Source organism: Caloenas nicobarica, chromosome 24 (assembly GCF_036013445.1).
Source record: "Caloenas nicobarica isolate bCalNic1 chromosome 24, bCalNic1.hap1, whole genome shotgun sequence".
In the NCBI taxonomy this organism is placed as follows: Eukaryota; Metazoa; Chordata; class Aves; order Columbiformes; family Columbidae; genus Caloenas; species Caloenas nicobarica.
Window position 1 is genome coordinate 92,993 of NC_088268.1, and position 20,866 is coordinate 113,858.

The following is a 20,866-nucleotide window of genomic DNA, read 5'->3' on the forward strand; positions in this document are numbered from 1 at the left end:
AGACCACACTTCCTCAGTTTTGCTGTGAGGATGCTGTGGGAGACCGTGTCAGATGCTTTACTGAAGTCAAGGTAGACCAAATCCACCACTCTGCCATCATCTATCCACCTTTTTATGTCTTCATAAAAGGCTATGAGGTTGGTCAAGCACGACTTCCCCTTGGTGAAGCCATGTTCACTGCCCTTAATGACCCTCTTATCCTTGATATGCCTTAAGATGGCACCAAGGATAAGTTGTTCCATCACTTTCCCAGAGATAGAGATGAGGCTGACTGGTCTATGGTTACCCAGGTCCATCTTCTTGCCCTTTTTGAAGACTGGAGTGACATTTGCTTTCCTCCAGTCCTCCAGCACCTCTCCTGTTTCCCAAGGCTTGGCAAAGATGATGGAGAGCGGTCCAGCAATGACTTCAGCCAGCTCCCTCAGCACCTGCGGGTGCATCCCATCTGGATCCATGGATTTATGGATGTCCAGATCGCTTAATTGCTCCTTAACCCAGTCCTCATCAACTAAGGCAAACTCCTCCATTGCCCTGACTTCCTCTGGGGCCTCAGGGGGACAGGGCTCCTCAGGACAGACTCCGGCAGAGTAGACAGAGACAAAGAAGGCATTCAGTAACTCTGCCTTCTCTGTATCTTCTCTCACCAGGGCACCCACCTCATTCATCAGTGGGCCTACATTGCCTCTGGTGTTAGTTTTATCTGCCAGGTATTTGAAGAAGCTCTTTCTGTTGTCCTTGACCCCTCTCACCAGGTTTAATTCTAAGGAGGCCTTAGCTTTCCTAGTTGCCTCCCTACATCTTCTGACAACAGCCTTATATTCTCCCCAAGTGGCCAGCCCCTCCTTCCATGATTTGTAAACTCTCCTCTTCCACTTGAGTTTGCCCAGCAGTTCCCTGTTAACCACGCAGGCCTCCTGGCTGCCTTAGTTGAGTTCCTACATCTCAGGATGCTCTCATCTTGAGCTTGGTAGAAGCCGCCCCTGAATGCTAACCAGCTATCTTGGGCCCCTTTACCTTCAAGCAGCCTTGCCCATGGGATTTCCTCCAGCAATTGTTTGAAAAGGCCAAAGTTTGCCCTGCTGAAGTCCAGGGTTGCAATTCTGCTTGGTATTCTGTTCCAGCCACACGAGATCCTGAACTCCACCACTTCATGGTCACTGCAACCAAGGCAGCCCTCAACCTCTACTGCTTCAACCAGACCCTCCTTGTTAGCGAGGACGAGATCCAGCAGCGCACCTCTCCCAGTCAGCTCCTCCACCATTTGCATCAGAAAGTTGTCATCAATGCACTGGAGGAACCTCCTGGACTGAGGCTGGCTGGCTGAGTAGTCCTTCCAGCAAACATCAGGGTAGTTAAAATCCCCCACGACAACCAGGGCCTGTAATTGCGAGGCTGCTCTCAGCTGCCTGTAGAGGCCTCATCAACATCCTCACTCTGATCTGCTGGCCTGTAATAGACACCCACAACAGTGTCACCCCTGCCAGCCTGCCCCTTAATTCTCACCCACAGACTCTCAACTCGCTCCTCAACCGCACCTGGACAGTACTCTATACATTGTAGTTGCTCTCTCACGTAAAGAGCAACTCCACCACCACGCCTGGCTGGCCTGTCTTTCCTGAAAAGGACATAGCCATCCATGACCACATTCCAGTCATGTGAGCTGTCCCACCATGTCTCTGTAATTGCCACCAGATCATAAACTCCTGACTGAACACAGGTTTCTAACTCCTCCTGCTTATTCCCCATGCTGCGCGTATTGGTGTACAGGCATTTCAGGGAGCGAGCTGAGCACACTGATTTCACCCTAGAGGGGTGGGAGGCCTCCCAGTCTTCATCAACTCTAGAGTGCTGCCCCACTGATGCAAGCCCAGCTACAACCCCATCCCCCTTCAAATCTAGTTTAAAGCTCTCCAAATGAGCCCTGCTAATTCCTGTCCCAGCATCCTTTTGCCCCTGTGAGATAAACCTTTCCCATGTATCACTGTCTGGACTGGTGTCTTATAAAACCAGCTGTTATCAAAGAATCCAAAGCCCTGCCTGTAGCACCCGTCTTGTAGGCAATCATTTACGGACTGAATTTTTCTATTCCATCTCATGTCATCACCTGAAAATGGAAGGAGTGAAGAGAAAATCACTTGAGCCCCGGATTCTTTCACCATCCGTCCCAAGGCCCTGAAATCTTTCTTCATTCTCCTCAGACTACGGGATGCAGCTTCCTCCCCATCTGTCTGGAAGTTCAGCAGTGGGTAGTAGTCTGTTGGGTGCACCAGGTTGGGGAGTGCCCTGGTGATGTCCCTGATCCAGGCTCCAGGTAGACTGCACACTTCCCTATGATGAAGGTCAACTCTGCATATTGGGCCCTCTGTCTCTCTCAGAAGGGAATTGCCTACTACAATTACCCTTCTTTCTTTCTTATCGGAGGCAGTCTTGAGGTGTGGAGACAACTGCCTCTTCCTATGTGAACTCATAGGCAGGCCTTGCACCATATCCTCACCTACCTCTTCTTCAAGATCCATATGCTGGTTTAAGGGCTCTTTTTAATTTACTTGTGTATTTATTTATTTATTTAGAATGGTACTGTGGTTAAAACACTTCAGATGCAATTACATTGATGTCTCAATCAGTTAGAAGCAAGATTCCTGCATTTCCAAAGACAAGGTCCTGGGATGCTATTGCCTTCCTTTGGCCCTTTACTGGGCTGGAAAAAAATAATTATACAGATAAATAATAGGGCTGCAACTCAGTACAGCTGGTTGGTATTTATCTAACCTAACTTTGTGAATGGAATTTGACTCCAGGTTTAAACACATTAGTGGGAACAGATGTCTCAGATTTCAGCATTATCAAGGAAGCTCTAGGACTTGAATCGGTTGCACAGTCATGGGTACTTAGTGCCTCTTGAAATTACCTTGTATACCCTGGATGTCCTCTAGTTGTTCTAGAATGATACTGGCCTTACATGGAACCTGTGTCATATCTATCACTGCTATAATGTGCCATGAATACTCTGGGGTGCTCAAAATTATTGTTAGATATCTGTACTGGACACTGAATAGGTATATATATATATATGTATATATAAAGAGTGTCTAGAGATCTGTTAAGATGAGTAAGTTTAAAGGCGGGACCAGTTTCCTAAAGATGGCCATCTGGAACCAATTCCGTAGAATTTGTGTGTCTCACCTTGGCTACAGTTCACGGAGACTGTATTGTCCAGAGCTTCATTGACTATAATAACTTTTTAAGTACTTAGGATGTGAGTTTAATCTAAAGGAGTCATCCACTGTAAGTTATGTGGATATACACCATTCTAGTCCATTTGTTCAAGGAAATAGAGATTAATCCCCATGACAGGTCGCAAAGTGCTTAAGAAGTATTATAAGCATTATAATGCTTATATATTAATAATTTATACTGCTTATGAAGCTTATTCTGTCAAATAACCTGGGCTCCTTCCTGTATCACACATACCTTAAGAATATAAATCCATTAGCAGGCTCTCTTTTGGAAATAAATAATTCTCTCTCAGCCAAAACTCATTAGGGTCTGTTCCTCATATTACAGATAAAACTGTTTTAATTTTGGCTCCTTCATCTGTGGAACAACTGCAGAGTTTTTCATGAGTTCCTGAGTACGACATGCTCTCAATTTCATATCACAAAACACCATCCTGGAACATTGCAGCAAAGCCCTCACATTTTTTAAAACACTTTGAACTAATCACATTCAGGTAAAAATGTAAAAATATCACTATCTTCAGAGTTTGGAGGAGAACTGGGGCAGTATTCTCCTGACTGTAGACATACAATCTATGTTTGGCTATTAACTATCAAACAAGCTCCTGAGAGAATTCTCTGCCTGACTTCCTCTTTGGAGTGCCTCTTCCAGCCACAGGATTTGTTTTGGGGATCTTTTTCTATTAAATCTTGGTTTTACCTGGTTCTTGAGGAGATTAATGAAGCCTTCCTGCCACTTCAGACCTTGGAGTACACAGAAATTATACGCAAGCATCAGAGTATATGCCATGCCCCAAAGACCACTCTTACTGCTTCAGTACTGCAAGCCTCCCCAGACTGGTGCAGGCAGTGCTATTTTATGTTCAGAAGACCAAAGATTGTTCTGTTATATCTGGACTCATATAGCATCATTTACATTGCTCGGGTTTCCATTAGGGAATTAGCACCCCAGCTTGGAGCAGATGGGTTCTATAATCTATAGATATGGGAAAGGAGGAAATTGAAGGGGTAGAAAAAGATAAAAAGGTCCCAAGCAAGTGCCTTGTTAGTGGTGAGAGCAGAGCTGACCCTATGTTAGTAATGTGGAGGACCATGTAAACTATCTGAAAGATGAAGTTGTACATACTTGGAGCAGTGGTTTACCCATCCGGTCTTACTGAGGAAACATCAGCCAGATTAAGCACCACAGGCAAACTGGAGGAGCAATGTGCATAATCTGATTTTGAACGCTGGGTCCATGATGAAGTGCATAGATTCTGCAATGTTTCACATGGCCTTACTGGACTTTCTGGAGAGAGATTCTTTACTGACCATATGCTCAAATGAACCGATAGCCAGCATGTTGGCAGTGGTGTTGATGCTCAACTTGAGGGAAACAGTGAGTGTTGGTGTGTTCTTGGATCAATCTCTCCCAGTGGAGGCTTTGTTATAATAGAAGATCCCTGCTCGTCCAAGCTGGCCTCCTGCCCTGTTTGCTTGACTTCTGACACTTTGGAATTGCCTGCTCCTGTGCTCTTAAGAAATAGGTCTTAAAAAGTGACCAGGATTCCTGGACCCCGATACCTTCAAAAGCAGATTCCCAGGGCACCTTACTAACTCACTCCTTCAGCAGCACAAAGTCTACTGTCTCTATATCCAGGGACAAAGTTTTGCTGGCCATTTTTCTCCTGTTGCCAACCATTTGAAACTCAGCTACTTCATGATCATTGTGACCAAGACAGGGACCAATCATGACTTCATCCATGAGTCACTCACTGTTTAGGAGGGCACCTTTCCTAGTTGGTTCCCTTAGTACCTGCACTGAGAAGTTATCTTCAACTTCAGGAATTTCCTGGACCTCTTCGTGTTCACTGTATGATATTTCCATTTGTCTGGGAAGTCAAAATCACCCATAATAACAACAGCACATCATCTAGAGATATCCCTTAATTCCTTGTAGAACAATTCATTGGTGTCATCATCCTAGCTGGCTGGTTGTTAGTAACCTCCCACAACATTTGCTTTATTTGCTTTCCCCTTCATCCTTACCCAGAGGCTCACGACCGTATCATCACCAACTGTAAGCGCCATACAATCCAGTTGCTCACTTACACACAGTGCCACCCTTGTGCCTTGCATGTCCTGTCTATCCCTCCTGAAGAGCTTATAACTGTCCATCATGGCCCATCAGTCACAGGACTCATCCCATCAGGTTTTGCTTATCAACAGAATCATTCTGTTGAGTCCCATGTTAGGAGTGCTAACAGAATGAGTACACCTATACATGCATCTTTATTTGTGGTATCAAGTATCAATGAAGGGAAGGCAGTTTCAGGGAAGCATATGCTATATCTGTTTTTGTGCATAGCTTTTTAGAAGAGAGAGGGCATAACATATATGCGATGAACAATCCAGGGCTTGACGTAACCATGGTTTAGGCTTGGGCCTGCTGCTTGTTGTCCTCTAAGTGTCCTTGACCGGCAGAAATGCGGAATTAAGTTGGTGGTGAAAGAGGGAAATGCGGAACTTAAACGGAGGCACAAGGAGGAGACATGGAATGTCACAGCGCGTGGACAGCAGCTGGTCGCCAATAGCAAAGCGGGGTGGGATGCGTGATCAGTGCATTGTAACCAATCATTAACGTATGTTTAGCGCATGCTTAGGACAAAGTTTTATATATACTCTGTTGTTAGGCATAATAAAGGAGAACGATTTAACCCACATTGGGATGCTGTCGTTACTCTGGCCGATTCTTTCCGTCCAACGAGGCTTGTCCTAAGGATCCACTCCGACATCTGGTAGCAGAGGATGGTTTCACGGGACCAAGTAACTCTGGGGACATCGTGAGCTGAGACTGCGGTAAGCAGCAAGGGCTGGGACTGAGTCAGGGGTGGAAGAGCGTGCTGCCGGAGAGCAGTAATAGCCCAGGGCAGACACCGGTCAAGGTCGCTCCTTGCCTTCCACGGGAAAAGGGAAGACCGCGTTTGCTATCATGGAGCTTGAGGCAGCAGCGGCACTGCTGGCGAGTATTCTCTCTAAGAGAGGAATCAAGTCGTCGCAGAAACAGTTAATCAAATTGATTACTTTGGCTCAAAAATGGGGACATTTTAAGGATATTGCTTTTCTCACTGATGGAATGGAGAGCGGTGAGGGATACTATGTGGGAAAAGACAATTGAAGGAGAGGAGGAGAAAGAGATTAAGCCGTTAAGAATGTTGTCACGGTCGATATTGGAGACTTTAAAAGCTATGAAAGCAGAACAACAAGTGGCAATGGCTGCAGCAAAAGCCCTAGCCCCAGAAAGTTCCGAGTGTAGTGATGGACAGTTAAAATCGCGGAGAAGCTGATGGTCTCAGTTTTGGGGTCTACCAGCGGTGTGTGGAATGTCAGGGACTACGCTTCAATCCACTCTTGAGATAAGACGTTTAGCGGAAGGAGCTGCTGCTGGGGAGCAAAAAGTGGAAGCTAACTGTGCAGAGTCCCCAAGCGCCACTAATCAGAAAGCGGAAGTACAAGACAATGACTATCAAAATGTAGGCGGTGCCAAGTGCCGTCCTCCACCTACAGCTCCGCCTGACCCAACCACGACATTATACCCTCCTCTTCCTCCTTCTCCACCGGCTGAGTGTGTGGAGACATCTAGTGAACAAACCATAGAGACAACTGCTATGCCATGACCCTCCCAAGCCATGGAGGAATTGTTAAAAGTAGTTGTCCAAAAATTAGAAGAACTAGATGCGGAAGTAAAAGACATTAAAAAGACAAAAACCGTGGTGTTTCGAGAGCAAGGGAAATCCGGAGTTGTTGCTGAGTCCGCAGTTGAACAGAGAGAGCTCCCTCAGCCGACATCAGCTGCTGCATCTTGCCGTTAGTCAGGCGTAATTAGAGATGCTATCTTAGAAGGCAATTGGTCTTCAACTTCTTTAGCTTGTCCAGTGCAACAATATCTACAAAATGGAAGGGCTCAGTGGGAGTCTCATGATTGGAAAATCTTACAGCAAGCAAAAGCTACAGTGACTAACTATGGAATACAGTCGGAGGCTACAAGACAAATTGTAACGTGGATTTTCTCTGCTGATCTAATGTGTCCACAAGACTTCCAGAATTTAATGAGACTACTATTAACTCCTGCACAATATTTGTTATGGGATTCTGCGTGGTACCAAAGAGCCCAACAAGAAGCCACAATTGTGTGCAAACTAGATGATCCATTGTATGGAATGTCAGCTGACATGTACACTGATGAGGGATTTATAGCAAGCTTGAAACGCGACTAGCCTTTTTAGCGGCGATGCATCAACGAGCTGCACAACTTGCACTAGATGCCTTTTTTCCTTTACCAGGAGCACATGCTCCCTCATTTAGTGGAATACGACAAGGCACCACTAAAGGTTATTCAAATTTTATTGATCATTTGTATGAGTCAATTATGCAAAATCCACATATGGATGAAACGATGAAGGCTCGAATGTTCCGTCTTTTAGCCTTTGATAATGCAAATGCTAAAACCAAGCAGATTTTAGCTACATTACCCTCAGGAGCTCCAGTAGAAGAGATGCTATCCTGAGTAGCAAGAGTGGAGGAGCAACATCAAGCCAACGCTGTAGCTGCTGCAGTCCAAGGAGCAGTCAAGGAAGTTGTACAGCCAATAGTCGCAGTCATCGGTAGACTATCATTGGGGCCTCGAGCACAATTTTCAGGAAAGTGTTATCAATGTGAGGAAGATGGTCATGCCAGGCAACGTTGCTCGAAAACAGTATGGTGTGAAAAATGTCAGTCGAATACGCATGCAACTGTAGCATGTCGACGATCGGGAAACTAGTCAACGAGCACGAAGGGAGTACGTGCGATGACACAAAAGCCTACTCCAAACAACAATTCAGAGCCATCTTCAACCAAGACCCAGGTTTTTTACAACTCCACAAACCCAGCACCAGGGGAAGCCTCAGAGTTGACGTGGAAACAGCAATAGACATTACCTTGTCAGACACCAAGGTGCACAAAGTTCCAACTAATGCCAAAGGTCCGTTGATTCACCAGACTAGTCTAACATGAGGACTGCTAGTGGGGTGCTCTTCAGCAGGAATTAAGAGTATCATCGTCATACCAGGGATCATCGATGCAGACTACACTGGAGTGATTTATGCAATTATATATACTTTAAATCCTCCTATCTTCATACCAGCTGGAAGCAAAGTTGCTCAAATAGTAGCATTAGAAAAGCAGTTACCAGAAGTACCTAATCCTCCCATGAACCTACGAGGTGATAAAGGTTTTGGTTCCACGGGACCTGCTATATGCTTCACCACTACTATGTCGCAACAACCAATGATGAAAATACAGCTGTCTCAGGGCAATTGCACTGTTTCCATCACAGCTACGTTAGATACTGGAGCAGATGTTACTATTGTAAACCAAACAAAGTGGCCCAATGTGTGGCCAGTAGAGTCCTCACTCTCTGCTTCAGTAGCAGGAGTAGGAGGTCAAATTGTTCCACACGAGTGTTAAACCAGTATCATTGCATTTTCCAGAAGGGCAGTGTGTTTCGCTGAAAGTCTATGTTATGGCGCTACCAGAGAGTCTTGAAGCTTTAACTGGGCGAGATGTATTGGGACAATTGGGTGTTGTTCTAACAACTTCACCTTTTCACTAGTGGTCACTGGAAAGCAGTTGCCCAACCCTCCATTGACCTGGCTAACAGATGACCCAGTGTGGGTTGACCAGTGGCCATTAACAGAAGAGTGACTGCAAAAAGCAAAGGAATTAGTAGATGAGCAATTAGCAGCTGGGCATATAAAACCATCAACTAGTCCTTGGAACACTCCTATTTTTGTAATTCCTAAGAAAAGTGGTAAAAGGCGTTTACTACACGATTTGCGGAAAGTAAATGAGCAAATGCAGTCAACGGGAGCTCTGCAACCTGGTCTCCCGTCTCCTGAAATGCTACCTGAAAATTGGCATATTCTTATAGTTGATCTAAAAGATTGCTTTTTTACTATTCCTTTGCATTCTCAAGATACTCAACGATTTGCCTTCACTGTGCTGTCCGTAAAAAAAAGCAGAACCAGCCAAATGGTATGAGTGGGTAGTATTACCACAAGGTATGAAAAACTCACCTACATTATGTCAAATGTATGTAGCGTGGGCATTGCAGCCAGTTCGTGACTTATGGCAAAAAGCCATTATCTGTCATTATATGGATGACATTCTTTGCTGTCAGGAAACAGAGTTTTCCGAATAAGCTGTTCACATACTACATATTGAGCTTAAAAAGATAGGCCTAGTAATTGCTCCTGAAAAAGTACAGCGAAGTGCTCCGTGGAAATATTGGGATGGACAATCTCTGCATCTCAGATACGACCTCAAAAAATTGAGCTACATACAGAGTTGCGCACTTTGAACGATGTTCAAAAGTTGTTAGGTGACATCCAATGGATCAGAACTTGTGCTGGTATTTCAAATACAGACATAGCACCACTTACTAGTTTATTGAAAGGCAAAGATCCAACTACAGCAATTACCTTAGAACCTCAACATCAAACAGCCTTGTCGAATATTCTTGAAAAATTGAAGCAAAATTGGACAAGACATTGTATTGCCAATCAGCCTGTATTATTATTGATCAGTAATTAAGAATCTCCTTTAGCAATCATTTTTCAGTGGCAAAACAAAAGCAGGGAAGATTCTCCCTCTTCTCTTTGTACTTCTTATACTCTTACTTGTGCCACTGCCAAAACTGCTAAAGTCAGTGAGTCGGACGATTTTAGGATTTTGGAATGGGTGTTTTTAGGAGTTCAGCCAAAGTTTCATATACAGACAAGGCCAGAGGCAATAGGAGAGTTGATAAGAAAAGGGAGATCCAGAATAGTGGAGATAAGTGGCCAAGAACCTGCGGACATTAGTCTACCAATTTCTAGTGTAGATTTAGAATGGTGGCTTAGACATTCCATTCCGATTCAGGAGGTGTTATTAGGGTTTTCTGGGTTGGTGCATTCACAGCAACCAAAAGGTAAATTATGGCAGTTTCTTAAGAATAATCAGTGGATAGAGTGTAGCAAGGTTCAGAGACAACCGGTAAAAGGTTTGACAGTATATACTGTGGGAAAACTGTTTATTCAGTTAAGATCAGTTTTAGGCCAACCAACAGAATCTTGTTGTGCGCTTCACATTCGTAGCCATCAGTGGAATCTTGGATTGGGGGAAGGAAATCAGAGAGCCGATGATTTAGTTAGCCCAGTGCAGTACATGCCGCCCACAGATAAATTCCAGCAGGCCAGACAGAGTCATGAGAACTTTCATCAGAATGCCAAAGGTTTGCAAAGACAATTCGGTTTGACTCAGAATGAAGCCCGTACTATTGTCCAAGCTTGTCCACAATGTGGAACTCAAACTTTAGGAATCGGCAGTGGGGTTAACCCTAGAGGTCTTAAGGCATTAGAAGTATGGCAAATGGATGTAATACATGTTCCTGAGTTCGGGAGGCTCGAGTATGTGCATGTCACAGTAGACACCTTTTCGAAAATGATTTGGTCCATGGCATTGCCAGGAGAAAAAGCACAGCATGTGTGTAAACATCTAACAGTGTGTTTTGCAGTAATGGGTGTTCCAGAACAAATCAAAACAGATAATGGACCTGCATATGTTAATCAGAAACTGAGGTCTTTTTTAATGCAGTGGGGAATCAAGCATGTGACAGGTGTACCACATTCACCCACAGGACAGGCAATCATTGAACGAGTGCACCAGATGATAAAAGGGTATTTGACCAAGTAAAAAGGTGAAGAATTAGATTGTCAATCACGGTTAAGCAAGGTGTTGTTCACTCTAAACTACTTGTGTCTCACAGGAGATTATGAAGAGCCTCCAGTTATTATACATCATCATCAAATTAAGTTAGGAAGAACAAATACCTTACCAGAGTTGTTAGTAAGATATCGCGATCCTGTAACTGGTATTTGGAAAGGTCCTGTATCAGTAATTTTTAATGGTCGAGGTTACATGTGTCTTTCCACAGATCAAGGACCACTGTGGGTTCCCAGTTGTTCAGTGAAGCCGGAACTGAAGAAGCAACATGTGGCTCCAGAATCTCCTTCGTGTAATTATGGTGATAACAGTAATGACTCTGAATAAGTGTAATACATTTTGGTTCACTTCTCAGCCAAAGACAAATGTCTGGGTGACATTAGCCAATGTCACAGGGCAGGACTCTATCTGTTTAGCTACTGCATCTCTGAGTAATCCTTTCTCAACATGTTTAGTTGGTGTTCCAGTAGACACCTGGCCTGTTCCTGAAACCAAGAAATCTCTAGGTGGTGGTTCAAATGTGACAAATAATTGGGACAGTTGGGTCGTAGACCTGCCACAAGAGGGTTTAGAACCTCAAGAAATCAAACTATTGGGATCAGTAAAGATGGATTACTGTTTGCACTTTAACTATTCAGGGAAAAATCAATCTTTGTCTGTTGTAGTTACTTCATCTGTGACTCTCTATCAGAATGATAGTTTCTGGTGCAACTACACAAGCCCAAACATATCTAAGTCCACAAACGTTCCCTTGCGGTTGCCCCCAGGTGTATTTGTAATCTGTGGTGATAGAGCCTGGCAAGGAATTCCTTCTCATATAAAGGGGGGACCCTGTTCTCTGGGAAGATTAACTCTGCTGACTCCAAATACATCAACCGTTTTGATGCATAAGAGAGGCAAGAGGATCCTCCATGCCTTTGGTAAAGATTGAGAAGATAATGTAAACTTCTGGGGACCTGGTGAAACCATAGTATCATCCCTCCTAGCACCTGGAGTAGTGACTGTGCAAGCGTTGAGGACGCTTGAAAAATTAGGATATTGGTTGGCAAAACAAAGTAACGCTACTTCTTTAGCATTATCTGGGCTTTTAGCAGATGCTGATTCAATTAGACACACCACGCTTCAAAATCGTGCTGCTATAGATTTTTTGTTACTAGTTCAAGGTCATGGGTGTGAAGATTTTGATGGAATGTGTTGCATGAACCTATCTGATCACTTGGAACCGATTCATAAGGCAATTAAGAGACTAGATAAGCTGACTCAAAAGCTAGCTTATGATGATTGGGGTCTAAGTACATGGTTGAACAGTTGGGGAATTACAAGATGGCTAAAGGGCTTGCTAGTTGAAGGTATGCACTTTCTGATTATTTTGACTTTGTGATTTGTTTTTGCATAGTACTAAGCTGTATTAAGAGGGGTTTAGAACGCATAGTTCGTCATGCCTGGATTGTTCAAAAAGAAAAAGGGGGAATTGCGGATAGCTTTTTAGAAGAGAGAGGGCATAACATATATGCGATGAACAATCCAGGGCTTGACGTAACCACGGTTTAGGCTTGGGCCTGTTGCTTGTTGTCCTCTAAGTGTCCTTGACCGGCAGAAATGTGGAATTAAGTTGGTGGTGAAAGAGGGAAATGCGGAACTTAAACGGAGGCACAAGGAGGAGACATGGAATGTCACAGCGCGTGGACAGCAGCTGGTCGCCAATAGCAAAGCGGGGTGGGATGCGTGATCAGTGCATTGTAACCAATCATTATCGTATGTTTAGCGCGTGCTTAGGACAAAGTTTTGTATATACTCTGTTGTTAGGCATAATAAAGGAGAACGATTTAACCCACATTGGGATGCTGTCGTTACTCTGGCCGATTCTTTCCGTCCAACGAGGATCGTCCTGAGGATCCACTCCGACATGTTTTTCTTGCATTATGGGGAGTAACAGATTATATACAGCAGAGTATCACAGTCTCCATTTCTACTGGGCATTGTAAATGTGGCTTCTCGGTGCTACATTTATCCTTTCTCTCCCCGTATTTTCTGTTAATGCTATAATTTCCAGGGCATGTTTTGTCATATTTGAGTAGCATTCAGGTATGTTGGCAAGTAATGTTATTTTGTTATTTTGGGTGTTGCAGGCTATCTCACCTGGCCTCCAGATAAAATTTAAGAAGGAAATCCCTGAAGTCCTGTACCAGATCCTTCAGTCCTGTGCAGAGCTTTGAAATGCATAGAATATTTAAACTGTCATTAGGCTCTTTGAATCAGTCATCCTAAGACTCCTCTGAAAAGCACAGATTTTATCAGTAACCATAATTTTTCACATGGAAGTAATTTCTTATTTCATCCTATATTTCCAGATCAAAGAAATCTGTAAATACTAGCCATCGGATCAGTCCGAGGTGAGAAAACTATGAGGGCTGTAATGTACACAGAAGTCCATCAATGGAGCCCACACTAGAGTTGTGATTAGAATTAGAGACTGTCTGTTTCATGTCCCCTTTTAGTCTCTGGATCATATGTCAAATTTCTGATTGAAATCTTAAGAAGTGAAGACACTTCCTGGTGGGATTTGAAATTCAAAATGCAAACATACTGTGATCTGGTCTCATTCCTTCTGTAGGATGATAGCAGTCACATGCGTATTTATACAAAACTCTCACAAGTTTTTCAAAAAGCAGTATCTTCTCAGTACTATCATGATTTTTTATTAATGAAGCTTTTTGCCAAGTGTCTTTCACCAGATGGAATCAGTCAGCAGGCAACATCGAGCTGTTCAAGATCCATGATGCCAGCTGGAGGTTAATTCCTTCTGAATGAGTACGTTTGTCAAGGATTTTCAAGAGAGCAGTTAGGCACTAAATTATGAGTGAAATCAACAGACATTGGGTATTATAATTCAGTAACTCCCTGGGAAGACCGCACTCAGATATTTCCACTGCTAAGGTTGTTCATTTGTTTTCTAATCTTAATCTCACCTCCCTTGTAGCTGTTCTACAGCTGTTTTAACCCACAAGGTTTCCTTTGCCCCAGTCCTGCATATCTGCTACATGCTGTATAGCATTATTTTTCATTTCCAGCTGCTGCTCCAAAAAGGCATTGGTATTCTGTAGGTCTTGAAGAGTATTTGCTGGACCATTAGGAGTGATTTGCATATAACAGGGCATCCAGAATGCCAACAGACAGCAACATATACTGATCCAGGGCTTTCACTGTACCTTAGATGCTAAGAGCAGGATTAGTTTAACATAATTTGAGGGGTCTACAGTGTAGATACAGATACAGGTAATGAGCATGTTTCTGTGTGTGCTGAGGGTTTTGGTTGCTGTTGCATGAGTACAGTCCAACTCAGTACATTGAAGAGTGTCCAAATAGCTATTCAGCTGAGCAAAGAAATGAACAGCCTACCAAAATTGCTTTATGGAGTCCTTTGCCTCTACTGTTTGGGACTCTAAAGTGAAAGCCAGTAAGAACTGAGAACATCCCCAACGACACTAGACTGATGTGTTTAGGGAGATGAACTCAGTCTTAAACATTTATATATTAGTTGTTTAAATCAAGATCAATGAATCTTATATCTAATATAAACCTAAATGTAAATATCTGTATAAAACTCCATTTTGAAGCTGAGGTTTCAGCTGGTAATTATTGTACATGACTGTGACTACTTAAATGAGGCATACAGGTACTGAACAGTTGTACATAGATAGATAGATAGATAGATCTGGCAGCTTGAGAAACTGGTCCAGTCTATCTAATAGAGGTATTTCACACTATTGGAGGAATAATTTCAACATAATATTTTTATTGTACTGTGCTATTCAGAAAATATATAGCATGGCTATTTATAGACCTGAAGGTTGTAAAAGTAGAATCATAGAATTACAGAATGTCCTGAGCTGGAAAGAACCCACAAGGATCATCGAATCCAAATGCTGTCCCTGCATACGACAACCCCAGCATTCATACCATGTATGTGGGGGCATTGTTCAAATGCTTCTTGAACACTGTCAGGCTTGGAGCTGTGACTGCCTCCCTGGGGAGCCTGTTCCAGTGCTCCACCATCCTCTGGGTGAAGAACCTTTTCCTAATGTCCAACCTGACCCTCCCCTGGCACATCTTCCTGCCGTTCCTGTGGGTCATATCATTGGTCAACAGAGAGAAGAGATCAGTACCTACCCTTCCTCCTTCCCTTGTGAGGAAGCTGTAGCCACTATGAGCTCTACCCTGAGTCTCTTCTTCTCCAAGCTGAACAAACCAAGTGACTTTAGCCACTCCTCATATAGCTTCCCCTCTAAACCCTTCACCAACTTCATGGCCTCCTCTGGATACTCTCCAGTAGCTTTATACCCTTTTTATCTTGTGGTGCCCAGCCCTGCACACAGTGAACGCTCCAGGTGAGGCTGCCCCCGCACAGGGCGGAGTGGGGCAATCCCCTCCCTGGACCGTGCTGTGCTGGATGCACCAGGACACGGGTCCCTCTTGGCTGCCAGGGACAGTGAGCCAGAGCACTGAGGCACTCCCTCCACAGCCTTGGGGCTCCTGTCATGTAGGAAAAGATACCCCTTCTGCCTAGGAAAGGTAGCAATGGTCAATCAATTCTGACAGCCTAGTGCACATGTGGCTCCCCTGCTACCTCAACTGTAGCCCAAGCAAGATGGTACAAAAACTATATGATCTGAAAAGTTCTGAACATAGACAAATGGTGGAAAACACCAGAATATTACCTGGCCCTATGTGTTGCTAGGGTGGAAAACTACTGACTAAAGCCTATAATCTTATGACCCTATAAAAAGCGAATTCAAAGTGTGACCTGTTGAGCTCTCCAGGGTCACCATGGGCTGCAACTTCACATCTCGCTCTGAGGGGAGGCGCCTTCTCAGTGTCACCTCATGACAAATGGATGCTGCAAAGCTGTGGGCGAAGATAGATTTCTTGAGGCTCAACAATCACCTGTTGAGAACGCTGGTGCATTGAAAGTAAGTAATTTGCTAAACTCAAGAGGGAAATTTTGTCTGATTTTCACTGATGAGTGTATGTGTATCCACATATATTTTAGTATACATGAATTAATACTCATGTGTGTCTGAGTTTTTGTCTATATATCTGTGTGCATGATTACGTCTATGTGATCTGATTTATCTCTTTGTAATATAGTGTGACCCTTGTCATTCTCAGTTCTGTAATTAAGTTGCTGTTTTAATTATAACAAATCCCATCAAATTGCTTTAAATCACTTCATGAATCAGCTACTGATTAATTGCTATGAGAAATCATTTCAAATTGCTGGTAAATCAAAACCATGTGAGGAAGGTATCCATGATGCCATATCCTCTGCTTCAGGGCTTTTTGCTTTTGTTTTTTGGGTGGGATTTTCTTCCTCTGCCCTATAAAAATCAGTAGATATCAGCTTGTGGTATTTCATTGTTCAGTGTCTCAGACAAAATCTTAGACATTTTCAGAGTTTTTTAATTCCACCCTGTATAGAATCACAGGGGAAACAATAGCATCTCTCCTCTTTCTCTGATTGCTTCCATTGGGAGGTTATCTGTAATTTCTAGGTCAAATCTCATGAGGCACTGAAGGTAAATAAAGTGGTCGATTTATCTGTGTTGGTATAAATCATGCAACTGACACAACAGTCTACACTACATCTGTTCCCTACTGATACTATTCTTCAGGAGCAACTGAGGTGGTGTATTCCACTCTGAATTCCCATTACAGAAGGTTGAGAACAGTTTTGTTTTAATAGCACAGGCTGAGGTATTCTTCTTTTTGAAGAAATGATCTGACTTAGCTGCAAATGAAACAGACCCGGAACTACAATTATCTTGCCATTATGCTGTATCTGGGATGTTATGTGTACCTTTGTATCTCAATAAGGTTTATGTAGCTAGCAATAGCTAGCAATAGAAACAGTTAGCAATAGCAATAGAAACAGCTAGCAATAGAAACTTGTAATGGGGTCCTTCTGGTTTTTAAATCAGGTTGTATACGTCCTTGTGGTACTTCACCTTTCCCTCACAGTTCAGACATGGTATAACTTCAGAAATGTATAGATGAATGAATTAAAAATTTGACAATGTAAATGTCTATCTATAAGCTCATAACCTAACATTTTTTTATACTGGATGGACACCATGATAGCATGATTCATCTGCATTATTTTAGACCCATGTCTTAGATGAGATAGGACTGGTAGTGCCTGTTTATTTCCATGAAGTATAAAGTAAAAAACATGCTTACATTTTTACAATGAATAATTCTGGATTGAGTAGATGAATTTCACACAACTAATTTCTAGAAATCCAGCAACAAAATATTCAAACTTTACAGTGTTTTGGGTGGTGGCATAACATACTGTTATGAATTTAAGCCTGTCTGCTTAGGTTTCATTGTATTAATTTATTACAGGTGGATAAGGTTCATCTTTCCCCTGCAGAATGGGTGGGAGAAATGAAACCAGTGTCATGTATTTCATTCTCCTGGGTTTTCCCACCACTGCTGAACTGCAGGTGCTCCTCTTCTCTGCTGTACTTCTGGCTTATTTATTAACTGTGTTGGAAAACTTCGTTATCATTCTCATAATCCGAACTAACCACAGTCTGCAAAAACCCATGTATTTCTTCCTAGGAAATCTGTCTTTCTTAGAGATCTGGTATGTTTCTGTCATTGAGCCAAAGATGCTGATAGATTTCCTCTCTCAGGAAAAAAATATCTCATTCCATGGGTGCATGACACAGTTATATTTCTTTGTTACTTTTGTTTGTACTGAGTATATTCTGTTAGCTGTTATGGCCTATGACCGTTTCTTGGCTATATGCAAACCTCTCCAATATTCTCTCATCATGAACCATCAGTTCTGTGCTCAGCTGACAGCTGCCTGTTGGATGTGTGGTTTGGTCACTTCTTCCATCAAGCTGAGCTTTATAGCCCAGTTCTCGTTCTGTGGTGTAGACCAAATCAATCACTATTTCTGTGATATTTCACCCCTACTGAATATCTCCTGCAGTGATTCCTCTTTGGCTGAGCTAGTGGACTTCATCTTGGCTCTGATTGTCATCATGGTGCCTCTGTGTACTGTGGTTACCTCCTATATTTGCATCATATTCACCATGCTGAAGATCCCTTCTTCTCAGGGGAGGCAAAAGGCCTTTTCCACCTGCAGCTCCCATTTGACTGTAGTGATATTGTTCTATTCCACCACTCTTTTCACTTATGCCCACCCTAAGGTCATGTATACCTACAGTGCTAACAAGTTGGTATCGGTCTTGTACACGGTAGTTGTGCCGCTTCTGAATCCTCTCATATATTGTCTTAGAAACAAAGAAGTCAGGTTTGCCCTGAGGAAGACTTTTACTTGCACAAGATATACCTAAGAAATCAACTAAAAACATCTGGAGAAGGGGTTTTGCTCATGAAGATCGCCTGGCAGCGCTGATGAACTAAAATCACGAGGTCCAGACCTTAAACCATGCTAAACTGAAACACTCCTATCCATGCACCCAGTAACCATATTTATTGAACTAGACTTTCATAAACCTAAGTTTGATCTATATACATAATATGATTTGGGGTTGGGAGGTTTTTTGCTTGTTTGTTACCCGCTATGATTCTATTCTGCCTACCTCTCCTAGAGGTCTTAGCTGAATGACTGCTCCAGTTTTAAATAGGTTTGGCAATGCTAGAAACTGAACGTCAGATTTTGTTTGCCCTAGATAGTTTACTAGGTCCAGAAAACATTTTGTGGGATTGTAATAGGCATGTAAAATGCAGATATCTACATCTCATTTTTTTTACCCTGAGATTCTGTTATTGTCCCTCGAAAAAAGACGCAGTAGAAAAGGATGAGTAATCTTAACTTTCTTAAATACCTGGTTTAAGATAAAATGAAACATCCTCTGAAGGAGAAAACTTTTTTAGTATAGCAACAGAGGGAGTATAATGTGAGTAGCTCATGCTGTGGCATAGCTACAGTGTCACTTGGATTCAGCATCTGGTTCACACCAGCTCCCTGGTAACCTGAATAACCTTATTGTACCCAGGGCATTTGAAATAAATCACTTCAAGAAGAAATTCAGACACAACTGACAGAATAGATGTGGCGGATACACTCGACCGCGCCAGCCCACCCCCCCAGCCAAACCCAAAGCAGTTTGGTCCAGGCTCCAGAGGAGGGAAGGGCCTGAGCTGCAGCCAAGCCAAGAACTCCTTCCAGGAGACCCACAGGGAAGCAGAACGGCAACTGAACACCGGTGGCTTGTGGGCACAGGGAGTCTCGTGCAGACTTTTCCTACTGTGTGCAGTTCGACTACAAGTCAGCCACTTCATTTTATAAATACAACAGCCTGGATGAGCCACTTTGAGCTCTCCCTGCTAAATAAGTGAGCTGTATGGCAATGGTTTTACTACTCAGAGGTCAGTGGATGAGCCCAATTCAAGTTCAATATTAATCATTTAGCTTAAGGAGATGCACACTAAATATAATGAATTATTTAGAGATATAAGGTTGTATGATTTTTAATATGCTATTTGCTTCATGTTACTTGGTAAGCTGGATTTGCTAAAATTTTAAGCTGTAAAGTTCTGCTCATATTTACCAAAAGCAACTGCAAACTACACCGAACACTTGCAAGATAAGATCTAGTTTGCACTTTGCTGAGAAAAACAGAACTGAGTGGGAAAAATAACGATCAAAGGCTAACATGGAGACATCACAGACATCTGAAAAACGGGGCCTATTTTGCACTTCGCTGAGAAGGAAGGATTTATTTAGACAAAACAGTACCTGCCAGGCTATGGACCATAAACGATGTCTACAGCTGAACAAAACAAAGGCCCACGTGGAATTGGCGGAAAAGATTCAGTGAGAAGCAAGAAGATCCAAAGTGAAATATTGTTATTGGACTGAATCATGGTATGAATAGTCTGTAAAGATATAAAAGTCTATGGTCTCCTATGCTCAGGCTGGACCTCTGCGCAGGTACCAGCTCAAGTCAGCCCTCCTGCTAGTCTACTCCATTATTATTTTTTTTTTTCCCCTGAGAAATTTGTTTCCTGAAAGTCTGCTCTGCATATGATTATCAGGCCTCACCTGAAAGTTTGCTGCTGGAGTTTTAAACATAAACTCCAGAGTGGACAGTTATCAGGGAGGGAATGCCTTTTGCGAACAGGTACAGGCTTCCCCTGGAAGTTTGCCTTCGGAGCTTTAAAATACAGACTCCAGAGTGAACGGTTATCAGGGAGAGAAGGATCCAGAAAGTTTGCACCATGACAGATACAGGCCTCGCCTGAAAGTTTGCCTCCAGAGCTCCTAGGCACAGACTCCAGAGTGAACAGTTATCAGGGAGGGAAGACGCCTGAACGTTTGCTTTGTGAACAGGTATAGGCTCCTGGAGAGAAGGTCAGCAGCATTTGGCTTGGCATATTTCCCCCATGCAGTAAATAACAGAGTGAACACGCCACAGAACTCTTTTAAGTCACACTTCTCTTTAAGAAATCTAAACATTATTCTGCAGTAAGCAGAACCTTAAATTACTCCCCTGCGACAATAGAACACTTAAATGTTTCCTTCAGGCTGCATGAGCCTTGGATCCAGCAGTATTCCAGCAGGAGTCATGACCTTAAGCTCTGACTCACAGACTACAGTCAGAGTCCTCAAGCCCGACAGTGTTCAAGAAAAGACTGGACAACACCCTCAGACACATGGTGTGAACTGTGGGGTTGCCCTGTGCAGGGACAGGAGGTGGACTCGATGATGCTTGTGTGTCCCTTCCAACTCAGGACATTCTATGATTCTACGTCTTCCCATTGAATATGGAGGAGTCTGGAGACAGATCTGATACATCTGAGTTAAA

General features: G+C 43.1%; 1 protein-coding gene across 1 annotated transcript; it reads left to right on the top strand.

The window, feature by feature from the left end:
* Positions 1–17,452: 17,452 nt before the first annotated feature.
* LOC135998279 (olfactory receptor 6Y1-like) lies at positions 17,453–18,388 on the top strand. Its single transcript, XM_065651443.1, has one exon. It carries the CDS (start codon positions 17,453–17,455, stop codon positions 18,386–18,388), a length of 936 nt encoding a protein of 311 aa, XP_065507515.1.
* Positions 18,389–20,866: the final 2,478 nt, after the last annotated feature.

What these genes read in the sequence shown, in the direction of transcription:
- LOC135998279 (XM_065651443.1), top strand. Translation starts at nt 17,453, where the DNA reads ATGGGTGGGAGAAATGAAACCAGTGTCATGTATTTCATTCTCCTGGGT.